Source organism: Sceloporus undulatus, chromosome 5, assembly GCF_019175285.1.
Source record: "Sceloporus undulatus isolate JIND9_A2432 ecotype Alabama chromosome 5, SceUnd_v1.1, whole genome shotgun sequence".
Lineage (NCBI taxonomy): Eukaryota > Metazoa > Chordata > Lepidosauria > Squamata > Phrynosomatidae > Sceloporus > Sceloporus undulatus.
In genome coordinates, this window is record NC_056526.1 from 179,066,241 (window position 1) to 179,087,662 (window position 21,422).

Below are 21,422 nucleotides of genomic sequence, written 5' to 3' on the forward strand. Positions count from 1 at the left end.
TTAGTAAAGAAGAGGGATTGATTAAACTGTATCTAGATATTTTGCACATGGACACTGTGCTCCAAATGCCAGTGAGCCATGCCCATTGCATGACATGACACTAAATTGTTCTAAAATGGGCCTGCAGCCATAACCATGGATAATAATATTTTCTGTAGCAAGCTGTTGAATATATTCAGCATTCCAAGTACTTTACATTTAAAAGCCTTTGTTCCCAAAACAAACCGTTGAAGGACGTAAGTGCAAGCATCAGCACAACACTTGACGCAGATTCTGCCAATGTTTTCTGCAGCCTAGAATGCCCTCCTTATCTCCCACTCAAGAGACAGAGTTGAATCATTGTCCATTAGCTTTTCAGAAGCTAGAGTAAGACCCATAGAAAAAAGTTTAGCAAGACAATTTTCTACACCTGAAATGGAAGTTTATGGAACCACTAGTGTTTTTTATAGAATGCTGAGACTTTGACGTTCAATGCAATTCAACAAGCAATACTTATGAAGGTTCTGAAGAAATATTGTGTTAAACAAAGAAGCTATGAAACATTGTCCTCTGTGGAACAGCGACTGAAATTCTCCATGGAAACTCACATTGTGAAGAAAGTAAAATCATGAATCTAAACAGCTGGGGGAGTGGGAATATTTTTCATCTACGTTTGGAGGAGAAATATAGAAAGTATTCATGCCACACAAATTTGTTTTCAATTTAGTTTTGATTCCAAAAGCTCCATCATGAAAACAATAATTTTCATGAAAGGAATAGATATGACAACTCAGCTATTCTATATCTGAAATACATTTTAAAAGATTAAAATTACTGACATTTGCTGCAATATAATCTTTATTAGAAAACATCACAGTATTCTGTTTTCTTTTCTAATGCTCTTACCCAGTGGAATCACTAGGGGGCTGCAGGGGGTGCAAACCATACCAGGTGACACCTACCTTTTGTCAGAAATGGACTGTGGCTTCATCTGCTTCCCTTTAAAATGCTTTAAAAGATGTTGGGAGTGGGGTCAAGCTCAGTGGGAGAAGAAAAGAAAAGCCTCAGAATTTTTTAAAATTAAAATTTCAAATTTCAAAAATTATTTTTTTCTTAAACGTAAATGTAGATATTAGTTTCCATACATGTTCATTTTACCACTCTGAGTTAATCTATGCAATATGACAAAATGAATGAGTTGATAGATGTCAGCAGTTCAAGCAACCCCTCCCTCCAAAAGGTACCTTACTCAACTGGGTTGACAGAGCTTCACTGCTTCAGCAAGGCTGTATAAAATGCATCCCTGCAGGTTAAGCAAGAGTCAACAAGCCACTTTAAACCAATGCATTCCCAAAACAAAGCTGGCAATTCTTAGAGCTGATACATGGCCAAGACATTGAAGCTCTCTGCAAAATGCAGGAGTGAATGTTGATCTCATAAACCTTCACCTCCCATACACATAGCTTTGAATGCCACCAGGGAGTGGAGGCAAGGCTTCAGTACCCTGCACAGATCATCAATTCCTCCTAACAACTAAAATTAATTGTGCCATGTTCTTGTTCTACCTAAGACTTTTTGGTGACCATACCTGACATATTTGCTCATCAAAAACTTCCAGCTCCCCAGATATATAGAACAATTTAGGCTGACACATCAGGCTGAGATGTTACTTTGACCTGCTATGCTCTAAACCAACTTCATATGCTTGTCATTCTTACTTTTTCTAAAACACAGTACAAAGAAGAATTGATAGAAGGAGAAGTATGCTTGTATTTATCCCCCCCAGAGTGTTGGGGACTAACATGACTTATTCAAGTGTTACACAGTTTCCGTTAATACATGAAGAGGGAGCACCTAGTTCCACCATCTTCCATTGTTGCTTTCTTGGTGTGAAAAGAAACAGGCTTGAAGAGAAGAGGCTTATGTATAGAGTCCCCAAGGATGGCAAGGATGGAAAATGATGGGTTTTTCAGTCTCCACACAAACAGAAATATCTTGTCTTCAGACTTGCCAACTTCCACATGAGAAAACTGATGGTGGAGAAGGACAGGACTAGTTGCTTCTCTCTTCATAATAATAAACAGTAATAAATTGTATTTCTTTCCTGCCTCTCCACAAGACCCGAGGTATGGACTCAAACAGAGTAATGCCTATACAGGATTATGAGTGCTTGGTTTGGGTGACTTTTAGATAATAATAATAAATAATAAATTTTATTTCTACCCCGCCCTTCCATGGATATGATCAGGGCGGCTTACAAAATTTATAAAAACATTTCAATACAGGATTAAAATTCAGTGTAACAGTTAAAAACATTACTACAAAAAACAGGAACAGGAAAACAATAAAATACACATGTCAAGGGCAAAAGAAAGAGAGAAAAAAAGTTTACATCGGTCCGGAGTCGAAAAGGAAAAAAATGAAGAAGAGGCAGGAAAATAAACAAACAATCTAAGGTGGGAAGGCCAGCCGGAATAGATATGTTTTCAGCTGTTTTTTAAAGACAGCTAATGAGGCGGCAGAGCGAAGCTCTGCAGGGAGCTTATTCCAAAGTGATGGGGCAGCAATAATAAAAGCCCTCTGTGAGGTCCGTGTAAGGTTAGACCTAGGGACCTCCAACAATTTAGTCCCGGAAGTTCTGAGTGTGCGAGGCGGATTATATGGGGAGAGGCAGTCCTCCAAGTACCCTGGGCCCAAGCACTCTTATGGATCATGATATCAGTGGCAAGAAAGCATGCTGGACTGGCTTCCAGCAGACAGTCATCACTGCTCAGAGGACTTATGTGGCCTCATCAGAATTGGCCCCAGAAATTTTCTGTTTGAAGCAGACCAGCAAAGGTTTGCATTTCTCCCGTCTCCCACTGGATAGCAAGCAACTAGTTAAATAGGGTAGCAGAGAGACATTGGGGGAAAGAGGTAGCATGAAAATGGGTAGGCAGAGAGGAAAGTGAATGAATGGGCAGAGGGACAGGAGAATTAGTGGATGGGCAGAGCTTACATTTTTTCCCCCTTTTTGGAGAACAACTTGCAGAATCCTTCACCCAGTACAGCCATTAGCCACAATGGCTAAAGATTTTCTGGGAGCTTCACTCCAAAAAAGTAACTTTTCTAATTTCTGTAAAATAAAATGAGTGGCAGTGCCAAGAGAAGAAAATAGGTCAATAGCAATAAAAAGAAAAAGGATTATATTTCTGGGTGCAGTTTTTGTAATGCAAGCATAGCATTCAAGTTTAATTAGAACAGAAGAAAGTACAGAAGCCCCAGTTCCTTCTGTAGCAGCAGCAATAGTAGCAACTCAGCCAGAGATAATGATGTGGCATTTTCTGTTTACATCACAGCCAGCCATGGAATTATCAAATGCATCCATAACCTCCAACAGCCACAGAGGATATGCAAAGAAAGGGAAGGATCCATTCTTAGCTGCTGTAAATTGTATGTTAAGGAGTGCTATGATTTCAGCAATCCATTTATGGACTGCCTCATGTAGGTAAACTTTTAAATTGACATGTACCTTGCTTTACATTCCAAAAATGCTACACATAGTTCCACCTTTTCCTCAGAAAATGTCATTTCCTCCTCTGTGAGGCCTCTTGGGCAATTGTTCATCTCAAGCTCTCTCTTAAACAGCAAATCATCTTTTCCTTCCCTATGCCCCAATCCCTTTAAGCACTGAAACCCTTTTGATATTAAAAAGAGGATAACCAAATCCTGACAAAACGCCGGAGAGAGGATTTATTATTATGACTACACTGAGTTTGCCTTCTGTGAATGGAAAGATTGCTTAAGGAGAGATGACATTAATATGCAACATCTCTTTCTACAACCGAGGCTTTCCCTGTTATTTCTTTTATCGCAAAGCTAATTTACCCTGCACATTACGTCTCTCTTAAGAGCTGTCAGTCATGATTCCCATTATCCTTCCTGGCTGGAACATTTTGACTAGCACAAAGGGAAGGACTCCTTTTCCTCCCAGACCTCCATGCACTTCTCTCCCTAGACCATAACGTATGAGTGGACAGCGGCTCCCATATCAGTAGGGCAGTGAAATCAGTCTGGGTTTTAGTTTGAACTTTAAAAGAGCTATCCAATATGCTGAACTCAATTCTCAAAATAGTCAGAAACTTGGTGGTGTTAGTTGTTAATTGTCATCAAGTTGAGTTCAACTAATGGTAACCCTATGAATGAGAGACCTCCAATTCGCCCTATCTTCAACAGCCCTGATCAGATTCAGTGATGTAAACTTGAGTCAACTGTCTCAGACTCAAGTCAGACTCATATTGCTTCAATGACTCAACTTGGGCTCAACTTGGCAGTAAATGATGCACTGACTTGACTCAGTTTGAGACTTGTATATTTTTAGTAACCAATTTGCTGGCCCAACATCATCCAGAAACAACCAACACATTAGGCAGTGGATTTGAGGCAAAACTTGGTTTGCTTTTAGGCCCATTTGCTTGTCTTGTTGGCATCCAGGATATCTGCAGAACCGCCTCCAGCACCACTTTTCATATGAGTTGGTTCTCTTCCTATCAGCTTTCTTCACTGTACAACTATCAAAATCAGAAACTGGAAACATGACGGCTAGCACTCTAAGCAGCTCTTTAGCAGCCAGCTTAAGCCAAGTATAAGTTCACTATCTTATGACATGGAACTATCAACTGCCACTGGGAATGTTAAGAAGGGTTGTTGTTCTTTTGTTTCCTCTCAAGGGCTACATTCCCTGGCAGTAATAATCATGGGTCATATACAGGCAGTAGGTGGGGCTGAAGCCAAGGTTGAACACAACCACAGTTTTCTCAGACATGTTCTACAGTTTCTTTCTCTCCACTACCCCAATTTCTCTGATATTCACTTCTCTCTCTTCTTACTTTCTTCCCCTTTTTCTTTTTCTCTTTCTTCTTATCTCTCTCTCTCCTCCCTTTTCTTTCTCACACAGGCTTTCACAGCTTTCAGGGAAGGACATATAACAGTTAGTGGCCTTTTGACCACAGGCTGAGGTCTATATTCAAAGAAGGCTCAAGGTATTTTCCTACCCACTACCGATCCAGTTATTCTGGCACATGAGGTAAAGGATCCCCCCAAAAATCTCCTCCTCCCTTGCAATAAAAATGCAATAATCATTTGCCACAACAAACTGAACAGCTAATCACTTGCTTTCTTTCCATGGCACCCAAAATCTATTGCTTGAGGCAACTGCTTTACTCTGCCTAATGGCAGGTCTGTTCCTGACCACACAAAATCAGAGATGCCAGAGTTGTATGTGATCCTGGAGCTGCAGGTAACCCAGATTTTCTGTTGTAACTCAACAACACAGTGGATCAAATTGTCAAGCCAAGCTGTAGTCACTGAGTGCTTGAACTAAAGCCAGAGCTGGCATGGGTTTTCTATATCATATCACTCCCTTAAAGATGAACAGACTTAATCTATTTCTAAAACTCGTTCAGAGTGACACTCAAGTGTGTTTCAGTTGAAGTTGGAAGCCTCCCAAAAGGTAAATACCACAGTGCACAGCACTTCTGTTTCCATGAAGCTGAGATGAGATGTGAAATCAACCCCCACCCAACCAATCTTATTGTTAGCAGAACATATATATGAACAAAGACCTCCTCAAATGCTGGTTGAAATTTATAAATGATAGCTAGCCCCTCCAGTCATTCCTGGAAATCTATAATAATTCACAAAAAAGTGTGACTTAGCACACATGCTTCCCCCTCTTTTCCTTCATTAGAAGTAATCTTAACATCGTCAGTCTACATATAGAAAATTTGAGTGTCATGGCACATAGGGACATGAACCACAAACAAGCTGCATAACAAAGCAAGCGCAAGTATGTTTCAGCATGTGGCCAGATATAATATCAATATCTCATTGCATCTTGATATGAAGTAGCCTTTGATCATATCCGTTCCCAGTTTAAGACAAATTGAAGTGGAGACAAAAACAATATTCTCTTATTTGGAGCTTACTGTTTTGTTTTTAAGTGTAATATCAAAAATTGAACAGTACAATGCAGAAAACCAGTTTTCTCTCCTCTGCTCTGATCTTACAATGCAGAATGCTTTCAAGGAATAGGACTTCACTAGCAAGAATGGATAGATGATCTCAGTCTGAAACAGGTTTCTAGCTTGCCTGTATACTGTATAGTGAACTTGACCTTGCACTTTTAGAGAGCAAGGCCTTCCCCTTCAACCACTTTTATGCATGAGTCAAAAGCTGTTGGTAGGAAATGGATTACAAGATAAACATTCAAAGGGGAGAAGTGACTAGAATAAGAAAAAGCAACAGCAGACTGGTCATTGCAAGCAATCAATTCCACTTGTGACCTTCAGCAAACTGAGTGATCACAGCCTCTACTTTGTTACTTCATTGGTGAGAGAAAAAAGGATGAGGGGTGGGGTTACACTTATTTTTTATATAGCACGGCCATTAAGTATTAGATCCTGTGAGGAAAAATGAGAAATTATAGTATTATATGAGAAGCATGGAGTTGTATTAAAGTTCTCAGTAATTTGCATCTCCTTTAACTAAAGTCCCATGTACAGTTAATCAAGGGCACTTTCACACTGCACAGTTATAGCACTTTGATTCCATTGCTGCATCCCATGGAATCCTGGGGTTTGTACTTTGATGATGTACTAGAGCTCTCTGGCTGAGAATTCTAAATGCCCCACTCCCTAAACTGCAAACCCCAGAATTCCATAGGATGAAAGCATGGCAATTAAAGTGGAATAATAGCACTATAATTCTGTCATATAAATAGGCCCAAGGAGGCAACCCCATGCAAATTGAAACCTTGAAAGACTTAAATGGCTTACAACCAAGAAATCTGAAATATCATATTTCCCACTATATATCAACCTGCTTCTTAACTCTCATGGAGCTAGGATGGGATCTGTGGGTTCCCAAGTTTTATTGCACTATCCACACAGAACTAAACCTAGAATGTAGACATCCTCTGATTCTGTCGCCTTGAGCAGTTGTAAACCACGTCCCCAAATTTCCACCAGTTGACTGTACACGTTTGTTAGACAAACACAAAAATAGCAAAGGGGAAAAAACAAGACCCAATAAATTCATTCGTTTTTACCACTGAGAAACTTTCCCCACAGCCACTGTAATATAATTGCTCTATTTTTAAGAGAACCATAGTGAAGTGAAACAGGAATGATGTGTTCTGGGGCCCTTCCACACTACGCAATTATAGCACTATGATTCCACTTCAACTGAGACGGCTGAATCCAATAGAATTGTTGTGTTTGCAGTTTTGTGAGGTTTAAATCTGTTCAGTTGAAAATTCTAAATATCCTTTCCTAAACACCACATCCCAAGAATCTGTAGGTTGTTGTCATGGCAGTTAAAGTGGAATTAGAGTACTATAATTGTATAGTGTGAAAGCACTTTAATTTTGTTAGTAGGTTGACTCCACATGAGCAGAACCTTGGAATTCTCATGGGGTCAGAAAATATAAGCAGTATACCTTATACATTAACTCTAACCACAACCCTACCTTGAACCCTAAATACTGATAAATTCTCATTGGATTCAGAAAATACTTCACAGCACAGTCAATACAAGCTGTTGTATTTTTTAATATTGGCACATGAAGGTGAAGGTCTTCCTAGACCCTGCTTCATGCGCTCGTGCCAAATGAAGTGAGCTAGATAAACATCAAGTAGAAGGCCTTTTTGGTAGTAGCATCCTCATCCTGAAACAGTTTTCTCAATGAGGTTTACCTGGCACCCAATCTTTTTAGTACCAGGTGAACATTGGACCTCTTAAGTAACTCAAGTAGGAGCTCTCAGTTTTAAAGCCTATGGCTTAATTCTAGGTTTGCTGTGACTTTCTTTTTGTTGTTGTTTTTGCTGTTTTTATGCAGATTTGATATCATGGTTGAAGGTCTTGTTCTGTATCTAGATAGGATAAGAGGGGAATATTCCAATTTAATATTTTTCGGGGGGGGGGGGGGGGGAGGGAGATTGAATCCAGAACCTCTCCTGTCCCAACCTGAGATATGACAACCTGGTACAAATTTTCATCCCATCTCCCCCCACAAAAAATAAATCAATAAAAAAGTGTTTTCCTCAAATTTCTCCAGTTTTTTCCCCTCCCAGGTTTTCACCTTTTCAGTGCTACCTGCAATGCACTTGCTAATCAGCTGGCAGATTTATTGTCTGTAATGAATCTGAGAAACCAATGAGCACAAAAGAGGACTTAAAGGGGCCTGACCTGCATGTGAGCCATCCAGGAATAAAAAGCAGGAATATGGTTCCAGGTAGCTGGGCAAGGCTGGCTAGCACCAAGGAGAGCTCCCTGGGAGTGCATTCTTTGTATTGACAGTGGTCAGCTCCAAGTCTTTGAGGCCTGTGTCTTAGGATTCTTCTTAGGTCTTTTCTTCCATTACAGTAGTATCATTTCTAAAAACACTAAGTAATCTGGATTGCTCTGTTTTCTATCATACCTAAAACCTTTCCAGGATTGCAGCATTAGTTTGTGCTAAAAGTTTATCACTTACTGCCAAGACATTATTTCTGAATCTCTTGGCACACAGGCACACACATATACAGAGAGAGAGAGAGAGAGAGAGCACTAACACCCACACAATATAAATGGAATACAAATTAAACCAGTCATACATTTAAAAAGACCTTCCCCATATCAATTCTCTCAACTAATATTGACTTCTGATACAGATGTAATTGAAAGCTGGAACTGACAGATCTATACATTTCAGTTCTTTACCTCTCATTTATCCCAGTCATTAGTTCCTTCCATCCCATTTCTGAATGAGTTTATTATGACTCCCTTAAAAGTGTGCATAAAAATATATGCATAGTTTTGCTCAGTAAGTACTTTTTACAAGCAGTTTTCCTTATATCATACTTTTCATGTACACTTTCCATGAATGTATCTATTTTTGTGTGCATATTTTCCTAATACACATTTTTGATAGACTTGGGCGATGAATATTCAGAGAACTGCATTGCAAGATTCTGAGGCTTATGAATACCAAGAGATGACTGTTTTGGTAATTTTGGATGATGGCTCCCAGATATATCCTAGACAGCGTGGCTTCTCTCTATCACTTTCTTTCTCTGTGTGGGAGAGATCACCATTAGCCATACTTAGTTGAGTACTGGAAGGCATAGTCCTAAAAAAAGTTTTCTGTGCACTAGTAAAAACTGTATTATGGAAATAGCTAACCTGTACTAGTCTGTATACAAAAGTAAAGGCTCTTTTATTTTGACAGGCATTTTATGGCTAATGATATAAGGCCCAATGTGCTGGATATTGCTAATTGCTGTGTGTGGTTTAATGATCTATGTTTAACCTGGATCTCATATTTTTTTCTGATTGTTTATGTTTTAACATTAGTATTTTATGGCTTTTTAACAATTTCTTTTAATTGTTATAAACTGCTTTGAGTCCCAAGCTAGGTAAATGATGGGATGGTAACAACAACAACAACCACTACCACCCAATTATCCAGCCCAAAAAGCATCAGTTCCCTCTACCTTTCTTCTTATAGCTACTACTTTTAAAAATACAGAACTTAATTATACTTTTTCTCCATCATATCTAATTGAGACTTTAGGCTCCATTCCTAAATACACTAACTTGATGACAATCTCCATTGTACACCATGAGACACGTGTCTTGATCAATGTGTGTAAGGGGGCTTGTCCACAAGAAAGCTTATTGTCCTTGCCCTTGTATAACCACTCGGGCTGCAAGGGCTTCCTCCAAATACCCAGCTCCCATTTCACTTCATGTAATTTATGTAATTATCACATTAATTTCTATTTAACAGATCTATTATAAGTTTTAAATTATTTTAATTAAAACTCAGCTGAACTCCAATTGTTGTTCCCCATTAACTCCTAACAGATGTCTCAAATGGACTTGTCTGCTAATGAATTTTTTACGCAAATTAGATTAGATGGAAAGGACGCCTTTTGCCAAAACGAGGAGCTTGTAAAACCTGCTTTTTGTACCTAAAAAGCAAATTTCTTACATAAGGACATCTGGTGAACTACAGATTAATTTAGGAGCAGACTATGCACTTTTAATCAACCGTAGGCTCAGACCTCCAATGCAGTACTTGGACGTAGCACTTAAGTACCATAAAGATCACAGCTATTTGGAAGTGAACATCCCTTCAAATTATGGCCACCAATTTTTTATATGTAAATCCAAGTTTAAGCCTACTGAAATCTGAATGTAATTTGTACCAAGTCCAAGCTTACTCTTGTCCCTAAGGTCTGGAAGGAGGGTTGAATCAATTCAGGAGGTACTTACAATGTATGCTTATGATTTTGTAGAAACCAACTAATGTAAACATTACGAAGTATAATTGGCAGAAAATTGAAGCTAGATTCTCATGAAGGATTGTGACCAACCTAGGCTACAGACACTTGATATAGTGTACAGTTGTTGTTGTTGTTAACTGCCCTCGAGTTGACCTCAAATCATAGTGGCCCTGTGAATGAGATTTCTCCAGGACCCCCTATTCTCAACCTCTCTGCTCAGGCCCTGCAGGTCCAGGCCATTGACCTCCCTGATTGAATCTAGCCATTTGGCATGCAGTCTTCCTCTCTTTCTAGCCTTCTAACTTTCCTAGTATTATTGTCTTTTGTAATGATTCATGCCTTCCCATGATGTGTCCAAAGTACAACAGCCTAAATTGAGCCATCTTCATTACCAGGGAGAGTTCAGGCTTGATCTGTTCAATATGGAGAAGTTTTAATTGGTTTTAAATTTTATTATTAAGGCATTTTAATTTTATTATTAAGGCATCTTTCTCGCAGAATGGGACCCAAGGAAGCTCCTAGCTCTCTAGAAGCTGCCTTGGGTCCCATTCTGGGAGAGAGATGGCATACAAATGAAATGCAAATAAATAAAAACACTATATACTGTACATATTAAAAAAACCAATTTCTAATCATTTTATGTATTTTATAAATATATTTCTATTAAATTGAATAAACTGTAACATTTGATGATGTGCTTAATATTAATTAAACATTTTTGTAATTTTTGTTTAAACATTTATTGCCTTATACATTACAGAGCCAACTGTGATTTTAAAGGTTTTAAAAGGTTTTAATAATTTTTGTAAGATGGTAATTTGATCGCTATAACCTGTTGCCATGAAGAAACTGTACTGTTTTTATTTTAAAAAACAAACAAACAACCACCTGTATCTTAAACTGTTTTTGATTATTTTAAATTGTTGTTTTACTAGTTTCTACTCTACTCTGAGAGCTTTTGGAATATGAAGATTTTAAACAGACATATAAATAAATAAATAGGAGGAAGACATTTTGACAAATGATTAATCATTAAGCTAGTAGTGTTCATTTCCCTAAGAACCAAACTATCTGAGAACATTCAGCTTGTAAGCATTTTAGCAAATGACCACAAGAATGTGGTCTACATTCTTGAATGTGGCAGCACAGTCCTCCTACACTTTGCCCTAAAATCGGGACAGAGCCTGCCCAGATTTGCTGGGGAAATGTTAGTTTCAGTAAAAAACAAAGCAGCAAGTGGGAAATGCTAGTCGTCAACTACAGTCAAACAATGATTGTATTATGAAACTACAGGGCGGATAGTTATCTGGATATTTGACCTTAAAAGCCTCTGCATGGTCACAATACCAATGACTCTAACAGAGTCATACGATTAACAGAGCTATGGGATTAAGATAAATCAAGGCCCTAATAAAGTGTGGATCATTTCCCACTGTGGAAAAATTAAAAAATGGTCTTGAAACAATTGAAATCATGGTGTTTACTCTTGAGGCACTTTTCTCCACACTGCTTTTATTTGCTCTTTTATGGCAGTGATTTTCTACTGTTTTATATTCCTTTCTTCTTCAACAGATCACAGCATTATTTTTCTCAGTGGTCCACAAAAGCTTTTGAGGGCAAAGGGACAAAAGATAGCTCATCTCTAACCAATAAACAGTACATGAAATGTGGGGAGTCTCTTGGGTTTAGTAAAATTAAAGCATTATCATTCTGAACTATGGAAGAGGGAAAAGAATTGGCACAGCACAGCCTTCTCAGAGTTCTGCAGGCTTCCCTGATGTATCTGTACGTTTCACAGCGGAAAACTGAATGCAAAACTGAAAGGAACTGAAATGAATTGTTGTCAAGACAAGAATATTCTGCAAGGCATTAAAACAAAGAATATTCTGCAAGGCACTAACATGTAGTTCATGGTCTGCGTGTTGTCCCCAAGGCTATTTTTGCAAGCCTCTTCCTAAAAACCTTTGCCACCCACATTGCACAGCATGATTTGTTGCCAAATTTCAATGAGAGCTGTCAGTGGGGAGGGCATGTGGCCAGCTGTAGGACAGTTGTGGCAATTTCAAGGTGGGAACCACTGAAATTGTCCTTATTATGTCAGTAATTTCTAAAGGTTCAGAGGTCAGAGTAATCTGTGAAGGATTCCAGATCAGTTAGTGAAGGAAACATAGACTATGCTCAGCTTTTTCTTGAACTCAGCAGAAATTTACACTTCTTGAAGTGGAGATGTGGAAATCCATCAGCCTTGTTTTTGTTGTGTTACTCAGAATCCCAACTGGTATTTTTTCCATCCCAGTTTTATATTGGGTTGTCCTACTGGATTTTTTCCCCTTCTGTCCCAGAAATTAGGGTTTTAAAAGACAGCACATCTTTTTGTATGTATTTTCACAAATGTATGCATTTTAATGACTTTTTCCTGTTGAAAACTGTAAAGTATTTGTGCACATCTTTCAAATATACATGCTTTTTGTTGTACACATTTTAAAACCAATGCATGTTTTAGTGCATTTTTTCTGCACTGCAACAAATTCTAAGCCTCAGAAATGTACAGATACTTAACACAAGAAGAATTTTGTCTCACTGCAGTCTTGAGAAATAATAAATGAATATCTATGTCTAGAAATGTGAACCCACCAAAGAAAACATCTCCTCTCTACTGTGTACTGATATAAATGGCTCATTCAATAATGTTGTAACTATCTGAGAACTAGCACACATAGTGTACACAAACATATTCTATGTGTTACAAACAAATGGTTACATTTCCCTCCCCTGAAATTGTTTCAGGGTCTTAAATTGCACCCAACAAAACATACACACAAGCAGCAAAAATGAACGACTTCTGGGTAACAAGCTAATTATGGGACTGCACCTCTCATCAGCCTTCACCAATAGTAAGGAATGCTGGGTTTTGCAGTCCAACAGGATGCATGATTCCCAAACCAGACTAAACCCAGCCATAACCCTCAATTGGAGTAGACCAATTTTATCAACGGAACTTACCTAAACGCCAGTTGACTATGTTCCCATTGCCTTCATGGGTCTACTTTTGTTCAGATTTAGCCATTATTCATGAGATGTAAAGAAATGAATTTTACTTTAAAAGTGCAGAAGTATTACTTTTGGCAGGTAAAACTTTTACATTGTTACCTGTTCCTTTTATACTAGAAAAAGCATATTATTGATGTAGTCTTGGGGTCAACCACATCACTAGACCATCTCAGTTTAATGTAGACCAAACAAATGTATTATAATGTTTTAAAAAATGAGGACAAGGAGGAGGGGAAGAGCTGTACCAGAATTACAATTATACCAAGAAGTGAGCTGGAGTAAATAATAAACACAATTATAATAAGTACACTACACATACCAATGGTACTTTTAGTCAAAATTTATGTTCCAGAAGCATCAAAAGGCATAGAAGGCATAGAGAACAGCAATAATAGGATAATAGGACAGAAGACTATATAAACATCACATATTTCAGATTAGGAGCATGCATATATATATATTCTCAGTGTGCCTCTTTAGGGTCAGTTATGATCCTAAATTTGTTGAATTTAAGCTGATTAATTAAAGTTTTCTAAAAGTATAATTCAGAGTGGAGTAAAAAAGAAAACTATGGCGGGTTACAGACTGCCATTTAGTACGTAATGAATACGTACTAGGGTTAGGAAGGGGCGGTGCTTCCGCACCTCCCTAACCCTAGTATGTATTCTGTACGTACAATATGGCAGCGGCCGTTCCACATGGCGGCCGCCACATTTACGTATCGGACGCTGTGCGTCCGCACGTGTCGTGGCGTCTATGACGTCGCGAGTCCGCCCCTGGCGCCTCGCGACGTCATAGAGGCGCCGCTTAAAGAAGCTCCATTTTGGAGCTTCTTTTTTGCTCCGTAATGGAGTCGCGCGGTTTGGCTGCAGTAGCTCCCTTACGGAGCAAACAGCGGCGGCGGCAGATCACCGCAAAGCGATGGTTTATAACCCACCTATGATTTTTAAAAATGCAGTATCAAATTTGAAATCTGAATTTTGACAAAATGTACTAATTTTGGTCTTTACCTTTGTGCTTTGCCATTACCCATTTAGCTAAACAGGCTTCAATCATCGGAACTCTTGCTAGATAAAAACTCTAAGTACTTTTTTTCTGCCAATTAAGCTTGGAAAAGTTACCTTTTTAGGATCATATCAATGAGAATTACCTAGTCAGCACTGCTAACTGGTGGATTCTTGAAGTTGTGGTCCAAAAAAGTAACATTTCCAAGTTTTTCAGGTTGACTTCCCTTTTGGCTGTCCATACATAATGCCTAGTTGGTTGTATGTAATGCCCAGAAGTCACACAACAAAGAGAGAGGGGAATGGAGGAAAGACAACCCTCTCTCCCTTACCTAGTTTTTTTTTTTAAGCTTAGACAATCATAGTCAAGTCAGTAGTCATGCTTGTGCTTAAAACAGGACAGATTCTACTAGAAATAAAAGCTTCCCAAGCTTATGGGACTTTGATCAGGCTGAGTTGTTGCACCAGATCAACCCCCTTCTCAATGGCTCTCTTCTCTCCAAACCTCCTCTTTCTCACCTTGACATCTTGTCCTTTTGTACTTACCAAGGGTTTGGTTTCATCCTCATCTTTGAAATAGTGGAGCTGTTCCCCTTTAAGCACAAACCAGCGTGTGTGCCAAGTCTTCACAAAGCCTCCTTGCTTCCTTAGCCACCCACACTTAATGGCAACATGCCGTCCTTGGCTCAGCTGGGGACTCTCTGCAGAGCCATTGTGCTCTTCCATAATGAAGCCAGCAGATTCTCCTGGTTATATAGAAGAAGGGGTGGGAGAGAAGCTACATTAGTTTATTTTCCAAAGAACAACCCATCGCTTTAAAGTGTAAGAAACAAAAAAAATGTGACAAACAGAGAAACAAATGTGGTCTGGATTGTTCAGCTGTACTTCTTGTAAGCACAGATAACATAGGTGCATTCCCAAGGCCAATTCTACATGTCCAGATGTTGATACAGCACTATTCACATATTCACACTATACAATTGCAATGTTATATTACAGTAGTTTGGTGAGTCACTGGAGCTTTTTGGCTGATAATTCTAAATGGCCCTCCCTAAACTCCACATCCCAGGATTCCATAAGATTAAACTTTGACAGTTAAAATGGAATCGCTGCACTATCGTTGTGTAATGTGGATGATTTTTTATTTGTAATGAAGCAAAAGGCAATCCAGTCATGTATCAGAGGACATACAATGACAGAATAGGCAAGAAGGATTTCATAACACTTATTCACTACTTTTCCACAGCTAAGGAGTACATGACAGTGGTTGTCAGGAACCACAAGTTCTCTCAAAAGACTTTAAAAGAAGAGGCTTAGAGGTGTACATGACACAAAGACTCATACAGTATTGAACGTTCTATGTACAGACAATCCTTGTTCTATGAGCAATGTTTTCACTGAGAAGGGAAACAAATGTTGGGAGAATACAGCAAACATCTGAAAATCTTTTGCAGGGAGGACTGGGTTTTGTTTTTGCTTTTTTAGCACAGGAAGCTTTAAGGGAAAAGAAGCTGGGTTAAATTAAGGAGTTAAAAGTGGAAATGAAACCAGACACATTTCACATGAAATGCATCTGGGTGTGCAAAGTATTTTCATCCAAATTCAAAATCTCCAGATGGTGGCATGATCTTCTTGACTGCTTTTACAAATCTGGCCTGTGGTCACCCAGCCACTCATCAAGGACAAGTCATCATCACTGCTGATCTTGTCCTTCAGAAACAGTTTTACTCTAAGCAAACAAAACAACTTGGTCTTGATTTGACTTAACATAAACCAAAAAAAAAAAAAAAAGGGGGGGGGAGGGAGAAGTTGGGATGCAAAAGAGGTGTACTAACAATCTTAAGACTTGGTGTCCCAGCTCAGCAACTGTATTTTAATGGTATTTTTTAAAAGAAAGAGAGAAATGAAGGAGAAAAAAATAGGTGGAAATATATAGGATATTGTTGTCATGGTGGCCATAAAATTCTGAGACAGTGTAGCCTCAATGTGTATGTTGAAGTCTTCCAGCAATACAAGCCATGGGGACTCCAACCACACCATTGAGACCACCCAATTTGGCTCAGGAAGGCAGACTGTTGAGCAACAGTGTGGGCACTACACCAACAGAATCCCTGATCTGTCCTAGTCACTATCTTCAAATAAGTACACTCAGATCCTGCAGACTGAGAGATGAAACACTTGATCAGGAGGATATCATTCTGACAGACCATTGCAACTCCTCCTCCAAATCTCATAAAAGAGGTAAAGGAGGAAAGAAAATTTCTAAGAAATCCCTGATGGAAATATGGGGCAGGGAGAGGCGCAGATATAAATTTTCACTCATTTCATGTAAGCATGAATAATTTCAGGATTCTACACACACGCACACAATCACTGTGTAAGAATATGAGGGCTTCTGTACACTTTTTAAGCACTATTCATATTTTGGGACTTTGGTGGAGAAAATTTGTTTGCTTAAGCTTAGATGTTGGGAGGGAAGGAAGTGTGTACTTTTACATACAATACACTGACTCCTGCATAAACATATATAACATAGGAAATACAAGCAGAGAAACTACATGTCTGAGATTTTTATATTCTGGAGTCCCCACCTTCACCCTCAAAAAATCTGTATATAGAGTAAATTGAGCCAATTGAGTACAGCTGGGCAAATTGTGTAAAATTTACAGACAATGGCTGGCATCATTTTAGTGACCTCTGGCTGCATCTTCACTGCAGAAATAATGCAGTTTGACACTCTTTAACTGCCATGTACCAATGGTATGGATTTCTGGGATTAGTAATTTTGTGAGATATTTAGCATTCTCTGTCTGGTGCCATAACAAACAACAAATCTCACAGTTCCATAGTGCTGGGCCATGGCAGCTGAAGCAGTATCAAACAGCATTATTTCTGCAGGGCAGATGCAGCTTTATGTGCGTGTAAATCCCTTTCTGTATAAGCCACAGAGGGCCATTCTCTTGCTCTTCTCTTCTGTCCAAAAACCTCCTACCAGCTAGTGGCTATCAAGTCCCAGGATGTGAGGAGGAGTTGATTCAGAGTACGATGATACAGTTGCTCTGGGCTCCCAGCGGAAAAAGTAGATATATGCACCCTTTTTTGTTCCATCCAACCTAGCCAAGACTAGCTGTGTCTGAAAGGTCCCAATAACTTCTCTGCATTCTCCTTTTCCCACAAGTAAGCAACAGCAGAAAGACCCCCACCCAGGACTTGACAGCTGCTGGGTGGTGGGAGGACACAGAAATTCACAGGCAGGACTATGTACATATGAAAGATCTTGGTTAATGCATTCATATGCAAAGATTCCTGTGTGGGAAGACCATGCATAGTTTCCCTGTATGTGTTTTCTGTGCCAAATATCTGCAATATTTTTGCATAGGAAATCAGCTTAGTTTGCACAAAACACATGTTTTCTCTCCAAACCTACAATTCCTATATAGAGAAACCAAAAACAAATTTTCTCCAATATGATTTGCAATGAATTTCATGATTAGTTTCCTGTGTGTTTCTTAGCTTTCGTTTGATAATGTCCTCCATTTTTCTTGAATGTGGTACATTTTGCGGTGTCCTCCTCCTCCTTTGCGGTTAGGACATTTGGTCACCCTGTGTGAGACTGAAAGAATATCCTGGAGGCAACCTCCTCTGTCATTCAAAAGCTTTTATGATTTAAAATTATTTAATCCAAATTAACATCACTTGTTTTGCAGCCATCAGTATTTATTTTTGCCACTGGCCTTGTGTCTTATCTGTTTTTCACTTCTTCATCATCATCATCAACATCATGTTCCTCTTGCTGCTACTACTGCTATGTCAAGTTATCCTCCTCTGGAATATTCCTTTTGCAAACTTTCCCTGAACTGAATGAATGAAACGTTCCATCATGTTCTATTACACATCCAGCAACCTGAGTAGAAGCAACTAGCAGTTCTTTTGATGTGATGCAAAGCAGTACAGAAAATCTGGGCTTTAATGTAGTGTGACAAAGATCTGTTTGTTCCAAGAACTTTAATCATATCTTCCAAAGGATAAGCCAGGAGATAATCTTTACAATAAGACTGGCTAAAACATTCTTTGAAACTCTCTCTCTCTCTCTCTCTCTATATATATATATATATATATATGCGCGCATGCCAGTTTTCACAGCAAATAATGCCTTAATAAAAGTTAAGCCCCTAATTTAAACACACTGGATAATAAAGGCAGCTTCATACTTCATGCCAGAGTGTTTCATGAGAACTGTGAAGCTAAATCCAAAGATGTTCTTCCTCTTGTCCATGAGCTTGCACTAGTGTGTGAACAGAACAAAATAAACAGAAGTGTTAGTGCATTTTTCTATAGGGAAAGGGCTGAGAATTTATTTCCATTTTTCCTTTTATTAAGAATTTACTAAGAAACTGAAATATTCTTTTTAGTAGTTTGAAAGTAAAAAAATTCAGATGGAGGGGGGACAACAAACTGACAGACATATCCTTCCAGGTCCATGGCTTTGAGTGCCTTTTAAAATAAGGTTGCTTCTCTGTGCATTTATTCATCAATCCCTCCTTACTAATACTCACAGAATCATAAAATCCTAGAGTTGGAAGAGACCACAAGGGTCATCCAGTCCAACCCCCTGCCATGCAGGAACTCTCAGTCAAAGCATCCCCATTGACAGATGGCCATCCAGCCTCTGCTTAAAGACCTCCAAGGAAGTAGACTCCACTACACTCTGAGGGAGTGTGTTCCACTGTCAAACAGCCCTTACTGTCAGGAAGTTCCTCTGAATGTTGAGGAAGTAGATCCCCAAATAATTCTTGAAAATAATTCTAGTTTTAGTTTCCTTCAAGAACAGGTCTTTTGTAAATGTAATGGCTTTTAATTGCCTGTTCAAGATTTCCCCAAATATTTTCCAGTACAACTGGGATCCATCACATCCTTCTGCCCACACCCTATTAGAAGGAGTACAGCTTAGTTCACTCAGAACAAGGAAACCCAAGGGGTGGTGATGGCAGTGGCCAATGGCATCATCACTTTCAGATCAAACAGCCCCAGCACTCTGACCCTGCAAACACATTTAGCACACCTAAATAGCACTTGATGAACATTGGTGTCTTTCATACTCACATTAACAAATGTTTCATTTATTCATTTATGAAAAGACTACAAGACTCTATTCCTCCACTAGCGTAGTTTAAGGATGGAAATTTCCATTTTTTTCAACCTTTCATATAGAGGCAAACAGTCTCCATAATTTTCTCCCCTGTGCTGCAGGGAAAATAGTCATAACCAGGCCACAACAGCAATAGCAAGAGACATGGGAAGGCAGTGGTAGTGAGGAAGATGAAGAAAGAAGTGACAGAAGGAGGAGGATGCTGACACTGAGCCACCCAATGACAGGTTTGGACTTGCTTATCAGAGCTAAGAAAATCATTTGTATTCTCCTTCTTCCAGAGCCAAGGATCAACCATTCATGGAGTAAGCAGTTCAGAACTAATCCCATCTTCCCATTGCTGCTAGGGTTACTCTGCTCTGTTTTGTTCAGACCTGGGGCCCTTTCCCACTATACAATTATAGCATTCTGATTCTTGTTTTACTACCATGGCCCTATGGAATCCTGGAATTTGCAGCTTAGAAGAGAATATGTAAAATTCTCAGCTAGACAATTTTAGTTCCTCAACAAACTACAAGCCTCAGGATTCTACATGGTGCAGCCATAATAGTTACAGTGGAATCAAAGTGTGATAATTGTGCAGTATGAAAGGGCCTCAGAACCTTATCAACCTGCTCAAAAATGGTCTGTTTTGCTAGTGGCTTGCCCCAGTAGGATCACAGACACTGGTCCCAAATAATTTGTTCTCAAGTTGCTTAGGATCAACCTCAGAGCATAGAAAATGTATGGTTCAGAGTCTAACTCCCAGAAACCCCCAGCCATTAGGAAGAACTGGATGTTTAGATCAGATCCCTCACAATCACTTTCTGTTAAGGCAAGAAGAAGGAAAATTGCCATTGACTGCATCATTACTGTTTATAGTAGCCAATTGTTTATACAGTCTGTCTCATACAAAAGATGCCTTTTCATTTTGGAATTCTTCATTATTTTGCTTCATGAATGCAATGGTTTAAAAATACATACACAGTTACTTCTACTGACTTCTTTATGCAGCAGTAATACTTTGGAGGCTTTTTATAAAGGGGAAATATGTCACCATGGAAAGACATTTATTTAGTAGCTTTTATTGGGTTTGGGTAAAGTCTACAGCCAAGATCAAGCTAATGTTTCCAAGACTTCACAGTCTTACTTTAATAGAACAATTTAAATGCAGCTTCAGCCAGAACTACATGGAAGTTAAGATTCAGGAAATGTATGTGATCCAATTTTCCGAAATCAAACACTTGTGTCTCCGCCAAGAACAGCTTCTTTGGATGTGTATAACAAAATTAAGATATGTCCTACAAAAAGTACCACTAAATTTCACATAGGAAAGCTGGTAAGAAAAGAAATTGCGGTGAGATGAGGAAGTATGATCATTAGAACTGGCATATTGAAAAGTGGAGAGAACTCCTGCACCGTTAATGGCTGTGAGTTGTGCAGATACTACTTATCAAGCAACACTTGCTGAAATTTTCTCTTCTGTGTACATGCTGTGTGCCTTCAAGTGATTTCTAAATTATGGTGACCCTATAGTGAACCAAACCTATTATGGGATTTTCTTGGAAAGATTTGTTCAGAGGAGGCTTGCCATTGCCTTCCTCTGAGGCTGGGAGAATATGGAGGCCAGGCTAGAACCTTAGGACAGCCAGATACAGCCCAAAGGCCTGAGGTACAGCTGTAAATATTCATGCATTTCACTCTTGCATGGACAAATGAAAACTACTAAAGAGTTTTCTCCCCACAGATGAGATTACTAGAGTTTTTATACAATTATACAATTTTCTAATTTTCTTCCATTTCAAGACATTTTTTTTCCAAAAATATTACAATGGGCATTTTGCAAAAATTAAAAAAACTGAGGCGGGTTACATTTGGGGTGGTCTGTACCCGCCCCTTTCCCCGGTGTATCGGGGCCTCAGCTGCCAGAATGGCAGCCGCTGAGGCCCCGAT

General features: G+C 39.0%; 1 protein-coding gene across 1 annotated transcript in view; it reads right to left on the bottom strand.

Annotated features, from left to right (window-relative positions):
• Positions 1–21,422, bottom strand: part of ARHGAP24 (Rho GTPase activating protein 24) — a 387,405-nt gene that overhangs the window by 285,341 nt on the left and 80,642 nt on the right. The window contains exon 2 of the mRNA XM_042468375.1: positions 14,888–15,087. Within this exon, the coding sequence (XP_042324309.1) occupies positions 14,888–15,067 (180 nt within the window). The 5' untranslated portion in view covers positions 15,068–15,087. The remainder of the gene's footprint in view (positions 1–14,887; positions 15,088–21,422) is intronic.